The sequence below is a fragment of the Lycium barbarum genome, chromosome 6 (genome assembly GCF_019175385.1).
Source record: "Lycium barbarum isolate Lr01 chromosome 6, ASM1917538v2, whole genome shotgun sequence".
Classification (NCBI taxonomy): domain Eukaryota; kingdom Viridiplantae; phylum Streptophyta; class Magnoliopsida; order Solanales; family Solanaceae; genus Lycium; species Lycium barbarum.
In genome coordinates this window covers 78704909-78723617 of record NC_083342.1, presented here as the reverse complement: position 1 = coordinate 78723617, position 18709 = coordinate 78704909, and the positions used below count along the sequence as shown (strand labels likewise).

At 36.6% G+C, this 18709-nt stretch overlaps 1 protein-coding gene across 6 annotated transcripts; it reads left to right on the top strand.

Annotated features, from left to right (window-relative positions):
- Positions 1 to 1163: 1163 nt before the first annotated feature.
- Positions 1164 to 7588, top strand: LOC132644282 (endo-1,4-beta-xylanase 5-like). Of its 6 annotated transcripts, none has more exons than XM_060360872.1 (10): positions 1164 to 1320; positions 1424 to 1502; positions 1813 to 1859; positions 1951 to 2174; positions 2399 to 2562; positions 2761 to 2859; positions 2945 to 3727; positions 4373 to 5247; positions 5776 to 5923; positions 7085 to 7588. In XM_060360872.1, the coding sequence occupies exons 7-8, from the start codon at positions 3056 to 3058 to the stop codon at positions 4646 to 4648; spliced, it is 948 nt and encodes a 315-aa protein (XP_060216855.1). In that variant the 5' UTR covers positions 1164 to 1320; positions 1424 to 1502; positions 1813 to 1859; positions 1951 to 2174; positions 2399 to 2562; positions 2761 to 2859; positions 2945 to 3055; the 3' UTR covers positions 4649 to 5247; positions 5776 to 5923; positions 7085 to 7588. The 6 variants fall into 6 exon arrangements, with proteins under 6 accessions (XP_060216855.1, XP_060216854.1, XP_060216851.1 ...); XM_060360871.1 differs by having other exon boundaries at positions 7073 to 7588; XM_060360868.1 differs by having other exon boundaries at positions 7030 to 7588.
- Positions 7589 to 18709: the final 11121 nt, after the last annotated feature.

Genomic DNA, 18709 nt, shown 5'->3' with positions numbered 1-18709 from the left:
GAAACATAATAGAAGATCGTAAAAGTGAAAAAATGAGGAGATGAGGGGCTTTATATAGGCATAAGGAGGGGAACGGTTATCGAGGAGGGCCAATCGGGGATCGCCACGTGCCCTATCATTAATGCGAAGTGACCCGAAACGACGTGCAAAAGGCGGTTGGCAGGAGCGGACCATCCGGAGCAGGGCACGTGGCCGTCGAAGGAAAAGGCATGACACAACTATTCCCGCCAAATAAGGAGATAAGAGTAGGCCATCCGGGAGGTCGGTTGTATGATTCATTCACTTCCCGTTACTCCGATGGATCGTTGAACCGGGAAGCGTGGGGGCTATCTGTATACGGTAGAAACCGGATATGAGTCATATCCGGAGAAACTATGGACCGGAGGAAGAAGAGGGCCGGGAGTTCGCACGAGGGGCGTCACACCTTCCCGGATAAGCGCTTTGATCGAAGCTGAGCAGGGGCGCCCTTTGGTCCGGTCTCCGTGCCACCGATGGTTCGGGGACTCTACCCGAGGGTTCGTCACCGTTGATCCGGACACCGTTTGCCCGTGTATCCGTTGGTCCGTTATGACCGTTGCTGAAGCGCACTAGTGGTGTCACGTCATGGTCGGCCACCAACTACGCGTGTGTCAGACGGCGCCGTCAGTCCAATCCCACCAAATCCGTGCAGGGGCTGTCCTTTTTATTGGTATTTTATTAATTCCTATTGTATGAGGCCCATGGGCTCACTGCTATAAATAGGGCATATCTACCTCCCTTAAGGGGGTTGGGCTCTTCTTACTTTCCAAGAACATTTGTAATAGAGGAACTCTTGTATACTAATTCTTTCATCATTTAATTCGGCTAAGGCCGCCCGCTATTGTGATTAACGCATTTCATCTATCAAGTACCATACATTGCTCACAAACCTATATATATCGCTAACCTTCAAATATTTTGTTTACTTTGCCTAGTACACATCAAGAGCAAAACACATATCCTATACCCACCTATAAATTTAATTGATCACCCGAATCCGGGGTAAACACATCTCATTAATATGGAATTAGGAAGTAAGAGATCAGAATTTCATAAGTAAGGCTAAACAAAGATTATATAAGGGTGTAAACATAATAAGTACAAATCTGTACTCCCCAAAAAAGAAAGAAGAATCTGTAATGACTAGATTTTAATAATTTTTACAAAAATCTGAATCTATTTATGCTCTCTCGCATTACTATATAAATAGCTACCAATTCCAAGTTTGTGCCAAACATCTCAGGTTATCGAAGCTTCATACACGATTCTTCCTGAGTATTAATATCAGCCCTTAGTTGAGAGGTCAGTTAGAGTTCGTGTTTCTTGCTCCATTTTTTTTTCTTCTGAATAGAAAAACGCCTTCATTTTTTGTCTATGCTCTGATTCAACTATCATTTTATGACAGTGTACAATTGTTACAATGGAATTCTTCAAGAAAGATAACTTCGTTAAAATCACATTATGTTACCTTGTAATTTTCTCAGGTTTGTTTTACGAATTCCTTTGAGGTTGTTTTTACATTTTAATTTGTTTCATTCAGATTTTAGTGTAAGTTTTAACCACTTGAAAAATAGTTGTATGTTCAATACAATTTGATCGACTCCAACAGATTACTGATATATCATCCCAGTAACACAATCCCTGCTCAGCGTTAAAGTTTACTAAAACAGTTGGTGTTTACGTGATTGGTTGCATATAAATATTTTTTTAGATGGACAACAAAACTTTTTATTTTGTTAATACATCACAGACACACACTTTTCTTTTTTGATCTACTTGAAATGTATTTTGCAGGGTTTCGAGCCTATGAAGTTAACTATGACTACAGTTTCACTCAAGAGGTATACTAAAGCTATATACACATACTTTATACTTAATTTTGCCTCGAACTAAAAATATTGATATTAGAAATATATATGTTTTTGGTGACAGTGTTTAGCAGATCCTCCGAAGCCTCTATATGGGGGAGGAATAGTTGTGAACCCAGAATTCAGTGAAGGGTTGAAAGGCTGGTCACTAATTGGAGATGCAAAACTCGAGACAAAAACATCAAAACAAGGCAACCATTTTATTGTTTGCTTTTAATAGGACCAAAAGTTCTGATAGTGTTTCCCAGAAGCTTCACTTGGAAAAGGACAAACACTACGTTATTTCTGGTATTTAATTTACACCTACTTTTACTTTATGGAATAATCCTATATAACATGCTCTATCTTAATGTTAACGTACATCTCAATAATTCTCATTGTTCCTCTTCCTACTTGCTCTTCAACAGGTGATACCAACATTATTACTACTACTTTTTGTGAAAAAGGTCGTTTAGTTTTTTCTTTATTTGGGAATGTTTCAAAAAGGTCGTTGTGTTGTTTTTTTTTTTTAGCTTGGTTTCAGGTGGGCCGTGGAAAAGTTGATGTAGCGGCGAAAATAAGAACACTCACAGGTTTAGAACACACGGGATGGGTTATTGGAGAAGCTGGATGCTGGTCTATGCTCAAGGGTGGCATGACGGTGAATGTTTCAGGCCCCGCTGATCTATATTTTGAGGTTGGTAAATTGAATATATAATAGTTGAAATAAACATGGGACGCTAGAATTACCTTTTAGGCTAATACCACACTGCATTCGAATTTCCTGTAGAAATCATTAGATGACATATATAGGTTTCTTTTACTATTTATTCAATGAGTTTATTGTTGTAATTGTAAGATGTGCTTAATCGTGGCTGTCTTTGTTGTTTCGCAGAGCAACGATACATCTGTAGATTTACTGGTGGACAGCGTAAGCATACAACCATTTAGTCAAGAAGAATGGAAATCCCACCACGATCAAAGCATCTACAAGGTTAATATATACTTTTCACTTTATAAACATATAGATTTGTTCAATTCATGTGACAATTCAAAGAATTAAAAAAGAAAATGAACAGGTACGGAAGAGCAAGGTAAAGTTTCAAGCAATTGACCTCCAGGGCCAGCCGTTAGCAAACGCAACCATTTTCATGAATTAAAAGTTGTCAGCATTTCCTATTGGCAACGCAATGAGTCCTCGCATCCTTAATAATCCAGCTTACCGAGACTGGCACAATTCCAGGTTTAAATGGACCATTTTTGAGAACGAACTGAAATGGCACATTAATGAAGCAACCCCCGGCAATGAAGATTACTCTCTAGCAGATGCCATGCATAAATTTGCCAAGAAAAATGACATGGTAGTTCGAGGACACACCATTATCTGGGAAAATCCTCGATGGTTGCCCTCGTGGGTTTTAAACATGTCTAAAACAGAGTTATCAGCCGCCATAGGCGCAAGGTTTAACTCCATCATGAACAGGTACAAGGGTCAGTTTATCCATTGGGATGTTGATAATGAAAACTTGCACTATGAGTTCTTGGACAATAAGCTTGGGGAGAAAAATGTGACAGCTTCATTTTACAACAAGGCTCACAAGATTGATGAGAAACCTCTGCTATTCTTGAATGAGTTTGGTACTATTGAGCAACACAGAGATCGGTATGCAACCCCGGCTAGGTATTTACAAAAGATTAGAAAATTGAGGTCAAATGGCCATGGTGGTCCTCTGGGTATTGGACTGCAGGGTCATTTTGATACTCCAAATTTGCCTCATATCAGAAGTGCTATTGATATTCTTGCTTCAGCCAATTTGCCTATTTGGATCACAGAATTGGATGTTTCCACCAGACCAAACCAGGTGAAAGGATCTACATTCTACATCTCTCCTTTGCCAATATTTTCTATAACTGTTTTGCAAATTGATACGATCTTCTACACCACTGTTCTTGATTTAACTAGCTTAATTAAAATATTTGGTCGAAATTGGTACCCTCGGGCAGTCTGGCAGGTCTTCTCTTGACTCTTCGCCTCCCTTTTTACTATCTTGATGCCCATGTGACAATATCTCATGAAAGTTACATTTCTGAATGTTAATTCATCGTGGTTCAATGGCTCTAATTTGTTTGATAAATAACGAACTACCGTTTGTTAAGCTACTAATTATGATTAGAATCAGTAAAATATGCTGAGATCCATCAGCAGATGTAGCACATAAATCTATTTATTGAAAGTTAGCTGGCATTATGGCAATCAGAGTTAGAATTCACCAATATCTTAGAGACCAAAAGACGACAATTACGAAATCACTAGCAAATGTCTTTTAGATATATTTTTTTTTGGATCAAAGGCATAATTAAACAAATCTATCTTTAATTAATACCTTAAACTATTAGAAGATGTGGTTACACAATTGAAATTTTTGCCCCATGTATTATTTCTTGACTTTTGGGCTAATAGATCAAAACTAAGTTGTTTGATTCATGCTTTCATTTGTTTTGTACAGGAAATGTACTTGGATCAAATACTAAGGGAGCTCCATGCTCACCCAGCTGTGAAAGGAATCATGATATGGTCACCATGGCAACCACAGGGATGTTATAAAATGTGTTTGACTGATAACTCTTTCCAAAACTTACCTTCTGGCAATATTGTTGATAAATTCATGCAGGAATTGAGTAACAAGGGCTTTCAAGGCAACACTGATTCTAATGGTTACCTCAAGACTTCATTATTTCACGGAGATTATCAAGCGAAAATCAGTCATCCAACTATCCTTTAAGTTGGAGTCCACAAGTAAAACCCTCACACTACTAAAAAAAAAGGGGATTTTTCGACCAAATAATTTCGACCTCACTTTTTGGTGGAAAAAAAATCGACCACATGAGGTCGAAATTTCCATTTTTTTTTTTTAATTTTCTTTAGGGTTTTGACCACATGGGGTCGTTTTTTTACGGGAAAATATGATTTCGACCTCATGAGGTCGAATTTTTTTTTTGTACAAATAATAAATGAAAAAAAATCATTTTGGACAAAAGTAAATTATATAAATATAAAATAATTAATTAAAAAATTAAAAAAAAAAACAAATTTCGACCGCATGAGGTCGAAAAAATTAATTCAAATCTGCTCAAATCTGGCTTAATTTTTTCGACCACATGCGGTCGAAAAGGTTCAATAAATAATACACCCAGGCCGATGAAAATATTTCATCTCCCCCCAAAACTCTCTCTTCTCTTTCAAAAAAATTTACCCTCTCTAAACTCATCTTCCCTAAAATTCCCACCACCCCACCAACACTGGCGTTCTCGAAGTAGGTGACGCCGTCCAGTTAAACCACCGGAGTAGCCACCAGCCGCCGCCGACTGAACAGTGAGCTGGGTTAGTCCTTTTTTTTTTGGTTTTTGTTTTTCAATCCATTTTATCATTATTAGTTGCATTACTTTGTATAGTTGTAGTTTAATTAGAAGATTTTTTAACTTTATTGATTGTTCAATGTTTGTTTTAGGTATTAGATGATTTAGATAATATTTCTTTGTTTGCTTTTTGGTAAAAGATTCAATCTGGTATATGAAATTGACCCATTTACTTGTTTGGAAATGAAATGGGTTCAAATAGAGATACACAGTTAGATGATTCAAATCACCTCTCACAGGTAGATGTAGTTGATTGAATGTGCATTTTGGTTTTACTCTATGAGCTATTTACATTACCCAACAAGGAAAGCAACCAGGCAAATTATTAGTAGCGTAGGAAATGGGACATTTTAAGACTTCTTTATCTTGAATTTATCTTGCTTTGTCTACTATTGAAGTGAGTGACTCAATTTTTTGGTCTGTGTCCCTGCATTGCTGGACTATTGTTTCTTGAATCTTGCCTCAAACTTGGATATTCTTAATTATACCGAAGATCACCATCGGTGTTATTAAGCAAGGAGAAGTGACCATCTGGCTCTTCAATGAAGCGAGTGTATCGCTTCTTGCTTCACACTTTAATCGAAGTGGGACCTTGTCGCTTTTTCTTGATTTGCATTTCCGGAAACACTGATCATATAAAGGTATGTCTTCTTAGTTTTAGGTATCTGATTGATGTTGGATATGGATTCGAAAATGTTAATCAACAGCGAATTTTGAAAACAAATGAGCCATTTGTATTAGCCAACCAAGCATCAAAAGTATTTTATGTTAATGATCATTCTAATGAACGCTGGCATGTTGTTTGAAAGTTTTGACCTCGTGATTCTTTTGACGTGCAAAAAAGGATGTTGAGTTAAAGGAGTTAGATAATTCTACACAAATGAAAAAGAAAAGAATTCTTGATGTTTTGTAAAACTCCACTATTCTGTTTCCTATTTTGAGTCCTGAAGGTTTGTAAAACTACAATGTTCTGCTTTCTATTTTGAACCATGTGACAATGCATAACAGTCGTTTAATGGATTAAGCTGCTTCATGTCCTTATGTTTCTTTGTATCCATTTGAAAATACTAATAGACTGTCTGTGATTATCCAGGCTTTAAGTATGAATTCAGGCAATAGAACAGTTGATAAAAAATGACCCTTCACAAATGAGATTATATTTTATATCAAATTGTTTGTACTGCAGTATGTTTTTTGTTCGACTGTCAGGCCTTGAAGAATATCTTGATTATTGGGGATGACACTCGTTTTATAAAGAACATCTTCAACTGTTTTTCTGCTCTTTTTTGCTGCTGTTTTTCTGCTGTTTTTTGTTGTTTTTCTGCTCTTTTTTGCTGCTGTTTTTTTGCTCTTTTTTGCTGTTTTTCTGCTCATTTTTGCTGCTGTTTTTTTGCTGTTTTTCTGCTGTTTTTTGCTGCTGTTTTTCAAACAGTGCTGTTTTTTTTGGGTTGCTGTTTTTCTGAAGCTTTAAGAGATTCCAACAAGGGAAAGAAAGTGCCAGGGCTACTACTTGATCTTAGAGCTTCTTTAGCTTGTATTTGGATGGAAATAACGATGTGAAGCATGCACTGTAATATTAGTACTTAGCTTTTTTTTTTTAAAAAGTTTTTGTAAGTGTTGTGTTTGTAATGTGTTGTAAGGTTTCCTTCGTAATGGTTGTTTTGTTTGTCTGTTGTTTGGTTATTTGTAATTTAATAATCTTCTTAAGCCTGACTTCTGTTTTCCTTTCGTTTTGCATACCACAAAGTTCCCATCCCATATCTTTCCCAAACAAGTAATCTTTACAACAGATAATGGTGCAGTTATTGTCTTCAAGATGATGTTAACGCTCGAGAGGGGTCAGGAAGTACCTTAAGATGAAGTCTTCAAGATTACTCACACGAGGAAGGCGAAGAACGCCGATGGTACAGACCAATGGATTGAGAGACAACGTAGGTCACAAGACAACGTAGTTCATGCTCTTGTTGATGAGGATAGTGGGGAGGAATCGGATCATGTCTCTAACACCCAACGTTGACTTTTTTTGATTCGTATACTTTTGGATTGTAATATTGCTATGTTTTCTTGGATATGTATATTTTTTTTTATGATAGTTTTAATTCGAATTAGATGTACTTTTGAATGTGAATTAGATTGTAGGAAGTAGTTTATGGATGTTTAACTTTACGATGTTTAAGTGTTTGAATGTAGTTTTAAGGATATTTAGAAGTAATTTAAATTGAAACTTGAGGTTGAATTTGATTTTAGAATGTGAAGTTTATGATTGTAGAAGTACTTTGATGAATTGGACATGTTGATGAATTGCATTGTTGATTTGGTTGATGAGTGTGATTGGCAGGTGGGTTGCTGTAAAAGCAGCTGAATTTTGGAAATTTTTTTCCAGATTTTTGACCTCATGAGGTCGAATAGTCACCCAGATATTGATAATTTTCGACCTCATGAGGTCGAAATTATACTCAGCAATCATAATTTCGACCGCACGTGTTATATCCTGTATTTTCGAACGTCGGATTATTGTAAGCTGAGGTGGGGCCCACATGTCAAGAATTTTTTTTGGGGTATTTGACAAGTTATATGAATCGTATATGTAAAGTTAAACACAACTCGTGAAGGGCCCTGGGGCCAAATCAAAGTGGAAGCCCTCCAAACGAATATTTTTAAGAAAACGTTTTCGGATGACCTGAATTGGAGGGGCAAAAACGGCATTATAAGTTTAGAATTTGGGAAAACTCCGAGAAATAAAAGTTGTAGATAATTGAAATAGCTTTCCAACGGTAGGTCGTGGGCCTATAGGTGACATCGGGATAAGGAGATATGAACGTTTTAAGGAAGAAAGGTCAAGCTGGGCAGTGAAATGGGCCCAACCCGATTCCAATTCGGGTCAGGCCCATTACCCACGCTTTTTAATAGAAAAAATCAGTTTCTCTCCCTCATTTTCAGATCAAGAAGACCTGGAAAACTCTAGAGAAAAAGAGAGAGGAGAGCCTAGAGAAAAAAAACCCAGTTTTTGACCAAAATCGGAGCCCCGAATCCCGAAGCCCATGAAGAGAAAAGTGTTCTACGTCGCGTTGCCTTCGGTTTGAGCTAAAAATCAACTAAAAATAAGAGGGTGGACGTGGTGTCTGTGCACTTAAGGTATGAATAAGACTCTTTTTCATTGTTAACAAGTTTATTTAGAGTTTTAACGGATTAGAACGAAGAAAATAGCGTGATAAATTCGTTTGTTGGTATGGTTGAATTGTAGAATGGGGTTTGAAGAAAATTTTAGATGAAAACAAATGTATCTAACTTGTAGAATGTGGAGGATGTTGTTATTGATGTTGTTAGTGTTAATTTTGACCTCTTTGCGGAAATAAAATTATTAAATAGTTATATCGCGAATTGGTTGGTTGGGAAAATTTGGAAAATAATGTGCGGGCTGTTTTATGGCATATGTTGGTGTTGGAAATGATGTTAATATATTTGGTATTGTTGTTGATGTGTTGGTTGCTGAATTGTAATTCTGGGCTGGGCATATGTACAAGGGAGGTGCTGCCCAAATTTCTATAGACAATAGTGAATTAAAGAATGCTATAAGTCTAGTATTGACAATTGGTAACAATGACCATTTGTAGATTTCGGGCGAAACGGGAATTGAATCTGAACGAGCGTAGAGCGCAACTAAGGTATGTAAAGTCTCTCCCTTCATTCCTTGGCATGTTCTAAACATAAGAGGCTCGAACGCGAGCCTTAGATACGACCATGTTCCAAGAAATTAGAGATTGAAATTGGCTCCAAATCGTTCAGTAAGATTGAACTAGTTTTTTTATAAATTGTCGCCAAAGCGACCTATATGTATGTAACTTTCACAAATAAAGTCGGAATGCCCTAAAACTCTCATGGATGACTCCATAAGACCTATGATCCATAATTTACGTACGTCACCTCGGTTCAGCCCAAGATGGGCCCACAAAACCTGATATTTTCTGTATGAATCTAATTAACTCATTTCTGTCCGAAACTCACAGGTAACTTTTGGTTATTGTTCTGTCTGCCATATGATAAGTGTTATGACGATATTTATGAGTCTTATAGTATATTTTGACGTCTGGACATCTTATTCTGATGAAATCTGTCGTGCCATCCCAAATGACATATATGTATATTATGAATATTGTCTGATTACTTTGATTTGACCTACCGTTTGGCCTACTCCAGTTCATTGAGTCTGTGTAACGATTTGTATGCATATGGTTTCTCATTAGTCTGTTCGTGGATGCCTCAATGTTTCCTTCACTACGCCCGGGCCAGGTTCTGTTATTCGTGCACATTCCACTGCATTATTCACCGCGTCCCTCGGTGTGCGGGCCGGGTTCTGTTTACATCTGTATATGATTTGATGTTGTGTTTGTATGGGGATGGCGGCCAGGATGGCATATGATCTGATCTGTCTGTCCACCGCGTCCCGTACTAAGAGGGCCGGGATCTGTTACCGCGTCCCTCACCAGAGGGCCGGGATCTGATATATATGATATTTGTATCTGTATATGCTTATGACTCTGCATGCATGATTCTGTCTGTTACACTTCTGTATGTCTGATCTGGATTATGACTCCGTCTGTTACACTTCTGCATATCTGGTTTGGAATATGACTCTGTCTGTTACACTTTCGGAAATCTGAGTCGAACTATGACTCCGTCTGTTACACTTCTGCATGTCTGGTTTGGAATATGACTCTGTCTGTTACACTTCTGGAAATCTAATTCGGATAATGATCTTGTCTGTTTCACTTCTGTATGTGTGACTCAAACTATGATTCAGTCTGTTACACTTCTGTACCTCTGACTCTGATTACAATTATGTCAGCCACTTTCTGTGCCCTGATCCGTATGATGATTTTGCCAGCTATACTCTGTACCTCTAGTTCACAATACGACTCTGTCGGCTACACCCCGTACTTACGATACATATTGTGGTTCTGTCCATGCACTCTGTATTTCTATTTCGGATTCGGGTTCGACTCTGTCTGCTATATCTCTGTACTTCTGGTTCGGACTATGATTATGTTTGTTATATTTCCGCTTTACATACTCGGTACATTTTCCGTACTGACCCCCTCTTCTTCGGGGGCTGCGTTCATGCCGCGCAGGTACTCCCAGGTGAGTTGAAGACAGTATAGAAGATGTTCCAGTGCAGATGGCAAGCTCCAATTGTTCCCGGAGTGCTGCCGAGTCAGAGTTTGTATGTTATGCTTTCTGGACTACGTTAGAGACTTTGCAGACAGTGTCGTGGGTATTGTTTGTCAGTCTGTAAGCGGCTCCGTCAGTCGATATGCCGGTCTGTGTTATGTACTAAATTTTGTATGATTATAGATTTGTTCTTCTTGGAGGCTACGAGAAAGAACTTTCTGGAAAAAAAAAATTACTATGTATTTTATCTTATTCGACTTAAAAGGTTTGATGTGATTTTATGTGCAGTAAGAGTCTGAGGGTTCGTTCGGCTCTAAGTAAGGGTCGGGTGCCCATCACACCCTAGCGGAATTGGGGTGTGACAGCACGAGGTCAAACATCTGGGCACCATTTTGAATTTCGACCTCATGAGGTCGAAATCTGGCAACAATATTGCTAAATTTCGACCTCATGCGGTCGAAATTATGAATGTTTTTTATTACTTTTATTTTCTATCGTATTTCGACCAAAGGAGGTCGAAACTTTTAAATAATATTTGCGTAAAATAATATTTTCGACCGAGTGCGGTCGAAATTTTTTATTAATATTTAAATAAAAATAACTTTTTCGACCTCATGTGGTCGATTTTTTTTTTTTAATTTAGGTAGAAAACTTATTTCGACCGCGTGTGGTCGAAAATTTTCGACCACGTGAGGTTGAAAAAAATTTCACCCTAGCTGTTAGCGACCATGCCTTGCGGTCGAAATTTTGGTCAAAAATTGGCCTTTTTCGACCGCGTGTGGTCGAAAATTTTGGTTGAATTTCACTGTTTTTTAGTAGTGTCAAGACAGTACTCAAATGAAAAAAATTGCAAGATGAAAGAAAAGAATTGAACAAGGGATCTGGAAGAAAAGGATAATGATCATTGACAATGGTGTGTTTATTAGAGGAGGAGTAGAACAGTAGTATATAGTTGGTTTAGGTTTAGCTTTTGAAGAAATAATGACAAGTTGTGAGTTCGTATCTGTTTTAAAAAAATGTTTTTATTAAGTTCTAGTGTTCGATTTTGGGACAACCTGGAAATAGTTTTTCAGGAAATATTTGGTTTGAATTTCAGAAATCTAAATGTGTTCTCTATCCACAATCCTTTGGACCTATTATATTAAGGTCGTTCCCTAAATATTTTTCTCCTTTTTTGGTTATAATGACATTAGCCGCGCAGTTTTTCGCAATAGTCACGGGCCCCTGTGATGCTATTTTTTTTTCTTCTAATTCTAATAATCTCTCAGTCTCAATTGATATGACATACTTTCCTTTTAGTTTGTTTCAAAATAAAATTTTATTTCTTTATTTAGAAATAATTTATTTTTTAACTTCTTATTTGACCCCTAATGAGATGATTTATAAACGAAAGTTTAAAAAAAATAGTTCTTTTTTAAATTTTGTATCCAATCAAACTTTGCCACATACATTGAGACGGAGAGCGTAATAGAGGTCAAGATTAATAGCTCTAGGTAAAAACATCACCTTTCCTTGAAATATTTATTATATTAATCTACTTAGCTTCGTCCAATAGATCTAGTATAGTTGACCAATCTTTCAATAAACTATTCACACGAAAGCACAATTAATTGCGGAATTGAAGTTTGCATTAAAATATAATCATTAATTGATATTTGGTCTTTCTTGTAACAATCTCGATCCCTCGTTCTCCATAATTGTGTTTAAAAGTATTTTTGAACATGCTATTATATATGTACAACTACCTGTGACTTGTTTGATGCTTGAGCTAGGACTCGAGGGGTTCAGACAAGAGTCTATATAATTTGAAGCTTAACTAAAGGGGTCGTGAAGAAGGCCAAAGGCCCAATCCATGTATTCTGGAATAACTAAAGGGGTTCTGCAATCGCGGAAAACCCTGGGTATATATAAGGCAGAGACTGTTGAGTATTAATGTTTCTGATGATAACAAACAAGTTGTACTCTGTGAAGGAATTGTGCTAAGAACCAGATCTTTACTGCTATGCATTACGAGCTGAAAAGTGTTTGTGTGTTGAGATCTTTTGTTGAGATATTCTTAAAAAATATATATGAGAATACACATGTGTATTTCCATTATTATTCGTACAATATATTTTGGATATTCACAATATCTTTCTATAGTATTTGAGTTGTAAAAGAATTCTGTGTGAATGACCCAATAGGAGTTATATTTGGTAAAACATGGTTTGAGAATCCTTTTTGGTTAAGGACTATGATTTAGTTTCAATGTCCTTACTTTATAAGACCTCTGAAATAAGTGATTTCTCTTTATGTGCTTACTAATGGAATAGTATATATTATATACCTTTTTGCAGGAAAGTATTCATTAATACAAATTGAGAGATAGAGCAACAATCCTAGAGCTTTCAAGTAACTCATTTTTCTTGAAAAGCATGAAGACAGATCATCTAAGAGTGTGAAGAACCAGGCTGAAGACTTTGGTTCCTGTGTCATTGTCTCTATACATCGAGTCTAGTTCTAGTTCAATTGTATTAGGATTTTGAGTTGTAATCATATACTTACTTAGAAGCTTTGTAAGGTCGTTGTTTGTTCGGCGTGAAGAAGCATTATGTATTTATTTTCAAGTCACAGTGGCTTGAGTTAAGTATGACAATCGAGTGACTGTTGATGTCGAAGCCTAGAGTTAAGTCTAAGATTGCAAGGGTTTGTAATATGAATTTTTGGCTCACTTTGTTAGTGGAGTTTGGATTTAAATCCTACTGAGATTGGTCGTATTTTTTGCATCTTTTGAGCTGGGTGTTTTTCCATATTAAAGCTTATATTATTCAAACTATCCGCGCTTCATTGTTTTTTGTTGTCAAACTAAATACTCATAAGGACCATGTTCTATTATTGAGAAACAAAATTTTAATAGGAGATGAAAGTTAAATACGATCTAATTCACCCCTCCCTTTTGAGTCGTTAAGCAGTAGCCAACTAACAGTTGGTATCAGAGCAGGTTATCACATACTAGGCTAAAACCTTTGAGTGATCCCTCAAGATGAGTGCAACACCTGACATGAACAAATAGCAGTGCACTACTCGACCACAACTATTCAATGGACAGTACTACAGTTGATGAAAAGCAAGAATGGAGAATTTTCTATTTGCAGAGAATTTATGAGTTGTGGAACATCTAATGATAGGAGACACCTAAAGGAGCCAACAGATTTAAATTATGGATTATAAAATGATGGAGAAAAACGCCAAGTGCAAAAAGATCTTTATATGCAGCCTTGATCACGATGAGTACAATCGAGCAGCTTGCTCAAATGCTAAGAAAATTTAGTATTTACTCAAAACTGCTCCAAGTTGTGAATTTACGTGTTTTCATACCATGTGCTTCAGTTTTGCTAACCTCTTAAGCATGATTTTATGTCATTTCTTATTTTGGTTTTTGTGTTTTTAGGAATTTGAAGTTGAAGTGTCAAGATTGTCAAAAGTGAGAAAAAAATTATTTTGCTAAGACTCTACAGTCCCACATGTGTTTTGTTGAGTGCAAAATGATTGCAATTTGCAACAGATAGTCTGAAAAATGGTTCAGCATTTTTCTAAGGTTTATGCGAGGTCACAGATTGATTTTGCCGATCGAAGTAATTTTGTTGACCGCAGAATGAATCTACTAGATGTAGATTGAATTTTCTTGTCGTGAAATCAATTCGCTGGTTGCCAACTGAATCCTCAAACAACAAAATGGCCACGAAATTTATAGTAGGGAATTTTTGGCAAAATTTGAATTAGGGTCGTTCTAATGAAATAATTTTAGCGTAATACATATTTTAGTGAAAAATTTAGTGGAGGTACATTGAAATATTCTACTTATTATCATGAGGCGTACGCCTTGATAAGGGATTTGGCTACTTGAAAACATTACTTATGGTCGCGTGAGTTTGTGCTAGAGACTAACCATGAGTCATTAAGATACTTGAAAATCCAAGGTATGTTCAGTAGGAAACATGCCAAGTGGGTGGAGTTCTATGAGACATTTCCGTATGTGATTTCATACAAGCAAGGTAAGAACAACATGGTGGCTGATGCATTATTCTGAAGGTACATTTTTGTCTCTACTCTTTCTTCTATGCTAGTGAGATTTGATCACGTTAAGTATTTATATGTTGATGATTTAGATTTTAGAGTTGCTTTTGTTGCATGTCTGAAGGGACCCATTGAGAAGTTCACTTTGCGTGATGGTTTCCATTTGAAGGAAAATAAGTTATGTGTGCCAATATGTTCATCACGTAAGGTTTTTGTAAGAGATGCACATTGTAGGTATGGGACACTTTGTAGTGCTAAAGACCTTAAATATACTTGCTGATTTTTTTTTACCTGGAATGTGCATGGATGTAAAAATTATTTTCTGCACAATCTTTAGAATGTAAACATGCTAAATCTAGGATTTCACCAGATGAGTTGTACACGTCATTACCTGTTTCGATTTCACATGTAATATATATCTTTATGGATTTTGTATTAGGTTTTCTAAAAATAAAGTATGGTAAGGATAGTGTCTTTGGTATGGTGGATAGATTCTCTAAGATGTCTCGTTTCATTCCATGCTTGAAAATTAATGATGCTTCTAATGTGGCTGATTTGTTTATTAAAGAAGTTGTGAAATTTCATGGCGTACCTAGAACTATTATTAGTGATAGGGATGTTAAGTCTTTAAGCCACTTGGTGTGTTCTTTGGGAAGGTTAGGGACCAAATTGTTGTTTTCCAACTATTGTGACCCATAAACTGACAGGAAAACTGAGGTGGTGAATAGAACTTTAGGTAGCATATTGTGGGTTGTTTTAAAGGGTAAATTAATTTCTTGGGAGGATCACTTTCCTTTAGTGAAATTTTCTTATAATAGAACTATTCATACTTCTACTCGGTTCTCTCCTTTAAAAGTTGTTACGTTTATGGTCTGAATCTCCTTACTCCCCTTAGTTTAGTGTCATTGTCTACTAATGATGTTGTCAGACTTGATGGAAAGAATAAAGCTGAGATGATGAGAAAGACATATAAGCATGTCGCTTTGAAGAGAAACTGTAACAACCCGTTTGGTCGTAATTGCACTTTTGACTCACTTTCCCCCATGACCCTTCCCCGACCCCTGTTAGTATATTTTGACCCACGGGGATGGGCGACACGGAACCTGAGATAATCGGGTGAGTTTTATGGTGACTTATGAGAATTAGAACCTTAAAGCGAAAAACTTTTGACTGATAGTTGACTTTTATGTAAATAGACTATTTTCAGAAATTTTTGTATTCCATGGGATTTAGAGGGTTGATTATGACTTGGTGGGGGTATTCGGTTCGGTTCCCGAGGCAATCGGGAGCATTTTGGGCTATTGGTTGGAAAGTTGGTTTTTGACCGTTGGGGGTTGACCCAGTCAAACAGACCTTCGATGGAAATTTTGAGACCATGAATAAGTTAGTAGCGTGTTTTTACGTATGTGTGCATATCTGTTTTGTATCTAGGAGGTCTCGAGTGGATGTCGGGATTTGGGGTGAACTTGGTGAAAAATCAGAAATATGCTGGTTTCTGGTGTCTCGCTCCAGCGAGACTAGGTGCTCCCTAACGGACCCACCTCAGCGAGGCTTGGTCCGCAAACGCAGAAGTTCTATTGTTTTACTGAAATCCGCCCCAGTGGATGGTCCTCCGCCGAGGCAAATCCGCGAAAGCGGAATACGCTGAATCATATTCATTAAATACCTAATTTGAACCATTCATTTCCAATTCCCAAAATTGATTCTCCAAGTGACTCAAGGGCGATTCGAAGTGTTTTCTGAGTGGATTCATATTAGGGTAAGCCTCTTCCACCTTGTTCTTAATTATTTTTCCTAAGCTTGAAACCTATGGTGAAATCTAGAAAGCTAGTTGGACAAGATGAGTTTCAACCTTAATTTTATTATTTGAATTTTATACTATGGATGTGAATTAAATTGATGAATATTGCTATTCTAATCAATTAATCTTGTGAGTTAGTAACTAATAAGCTTGAATCTCCAATTTGAGTTGAGAAATTGATTATGGAAAATTAGGGTTTATGCCTAAATTGGGGGATTTCTCTTGAATGATGAAATTGATCAATAATTGAGCTTAATTAGCAATTGGAGAGTATAATTGAACTTCTAGAACGTTGGGTCACCAATTCCATTTTTAAATACTCGTTTTACCCTTGTGGGCCCGATTTCTCTCTTTTCCTTAGTTGATTTGGGTTCGAACTAATGTATGGCAATATAGGTATCGTTATTCCCCGTTTCTAACTTAGATTCTGATAATGACTAGAATTTGAGTATTCGGAGGCTTTTCGGAAGGGCAAGGCTTAGATTTGACAGTTTGTGGCACCAGCTCAGCATCGAGGTAGGTTACTGTAACGGTTTGAATTTTCACGGGTGGGGTTAGCGCTCGGAAAAGCTACTTCAAAATCGTTGGTGCTCTTTCGGACTTTGTTTTAAAAGAGTCGCCACCTAATTTTTAGAAAATTAGGAAAACCAATTTTGAAGGGTTTATTCATTCGCTGTGAAAAATCCTTCTTAATTGAAAGTTCTAGGTAAGGGTTTTGGTGATCCCCTAGGGAAGGTGTTAGGCACCCTAGTATTAAGGATCCACACTATACGGTTGACCTTCGAGTTTCAATGTGTGGGTATTTGCATGAACTGTTTATTTAGTGTAAATTCCCGTAAAATCTATCTTGTTATTTGCATATCAAGTTCTTTTCTTGAAAAATTTGAGTGTAGTTCCCTTATATATGAGCTATTTTTACTTTGAATCTATCACATATAAAGAATATGTTTCCTCTTATATATGAGGATAAATAATCTTTTGCAGAGAAGAAAATGTGTTAGAATGAAGTATATATGTTTTTAGTTCATGCTTCACACTTGGTTCGGGTCAAACACATACGCACGCTAAGAAACTCTCACCTATTACTTCTATTAAAGATAATTTAAACCATGGGGGAAAATAGGTTGCTATGTATTCTGTAATAAATAATAATAAATAAAAAAAGAGAAATGATTTTTAGAAAGCTGGTTAAGTCGTTGATGGGCCTGAAATTCAATTGGTCCAACGCATTCATTTTAATTGTGGCCTCTTAGCCTAAGTTCTTTTTTTTAGAAAATTAAGACAAAATATTATTTTAAATAAAATACCGATAGCCTAATTTCAAAAAAATATAAGCTAATTCCTTTAAATGAAAGAATAATTAAATTAATTGAGACTAAGGCAAAAATCAAGAAAAAAGGAAAGTATATATATGAAAAGGGGTTAGTTTTGCAATAATTATTATTTAATTAATTAACTAACCTAATTAAATCATTAAAGGGCGATTATACTTATTTTTTGTAAAGATCAGGAGTAGTGAAGCAAAGGTAAATAATTTATTACTTAAACTATTTAACTTATCCAAATTGAGGTAAAAATAAAAAGAGAAATGTTAAACACAATAATTTTAAATGACTAAACAAGAATAATTCAACCAAATATCTTGAAAATTATTTATTATTCTCTAAATAAAATATGATGCATGAAAAATCTTTTTACTGATTTAAAAGGAAGAAATATTGACCTAGGCATTTTTTGTAAAAATCATTTAAAGCCATTAGAGATATTTAGCTTATTCACTTACTACCCAGGGACCCCAAGTGATTAAAATGACTTACGGGCAGTCAAATATTAGGTGTCAATAGCTGCCCCTTCGGTGTTCGGGGATGGCGGGACCATCCCTGAGAAACGAAATTTGACTAACCCTAATTTTTGACTGACTCGGCTTATCGAATCCTTTTGTCTCTATGCAATTTCCACATACATGGCCGGACTCTGGTTTCCGGGTTTCCTACATATCTCATGTCGTATGAGAATTCAAGCCATTTGTAGTTTGACTCAACTAAAACTTTAAGTGATTTGTAAGAAGCTTCCTGGGCATCCCAACATAGTGACTAGGTTTCCCAAGGAGTCCTGTTAGGATGTTACCGACTCTTGGGGCTTGAGTTTGCCTACATATCCCTAGTTCCTAGGAATTAGGTCACATGTAGTTCGACACGCTAGAGAGAAGTAAATCTCTTATGCGGGGGTACTCTCAGACTTCCCGGTGTGTATTTGACCGGTTACCATTTTTTTTAAAAAACAAAAGGAAAGAGAGAAACAAGACAAGTAGTGGCTGAGTCTGAGGTTGGATGGCTTGCGAATCCCGGCCGTAGAGCTTGACTCTCATGGGCACCCTATCTTGACCGGTTGCGTAAGAAAA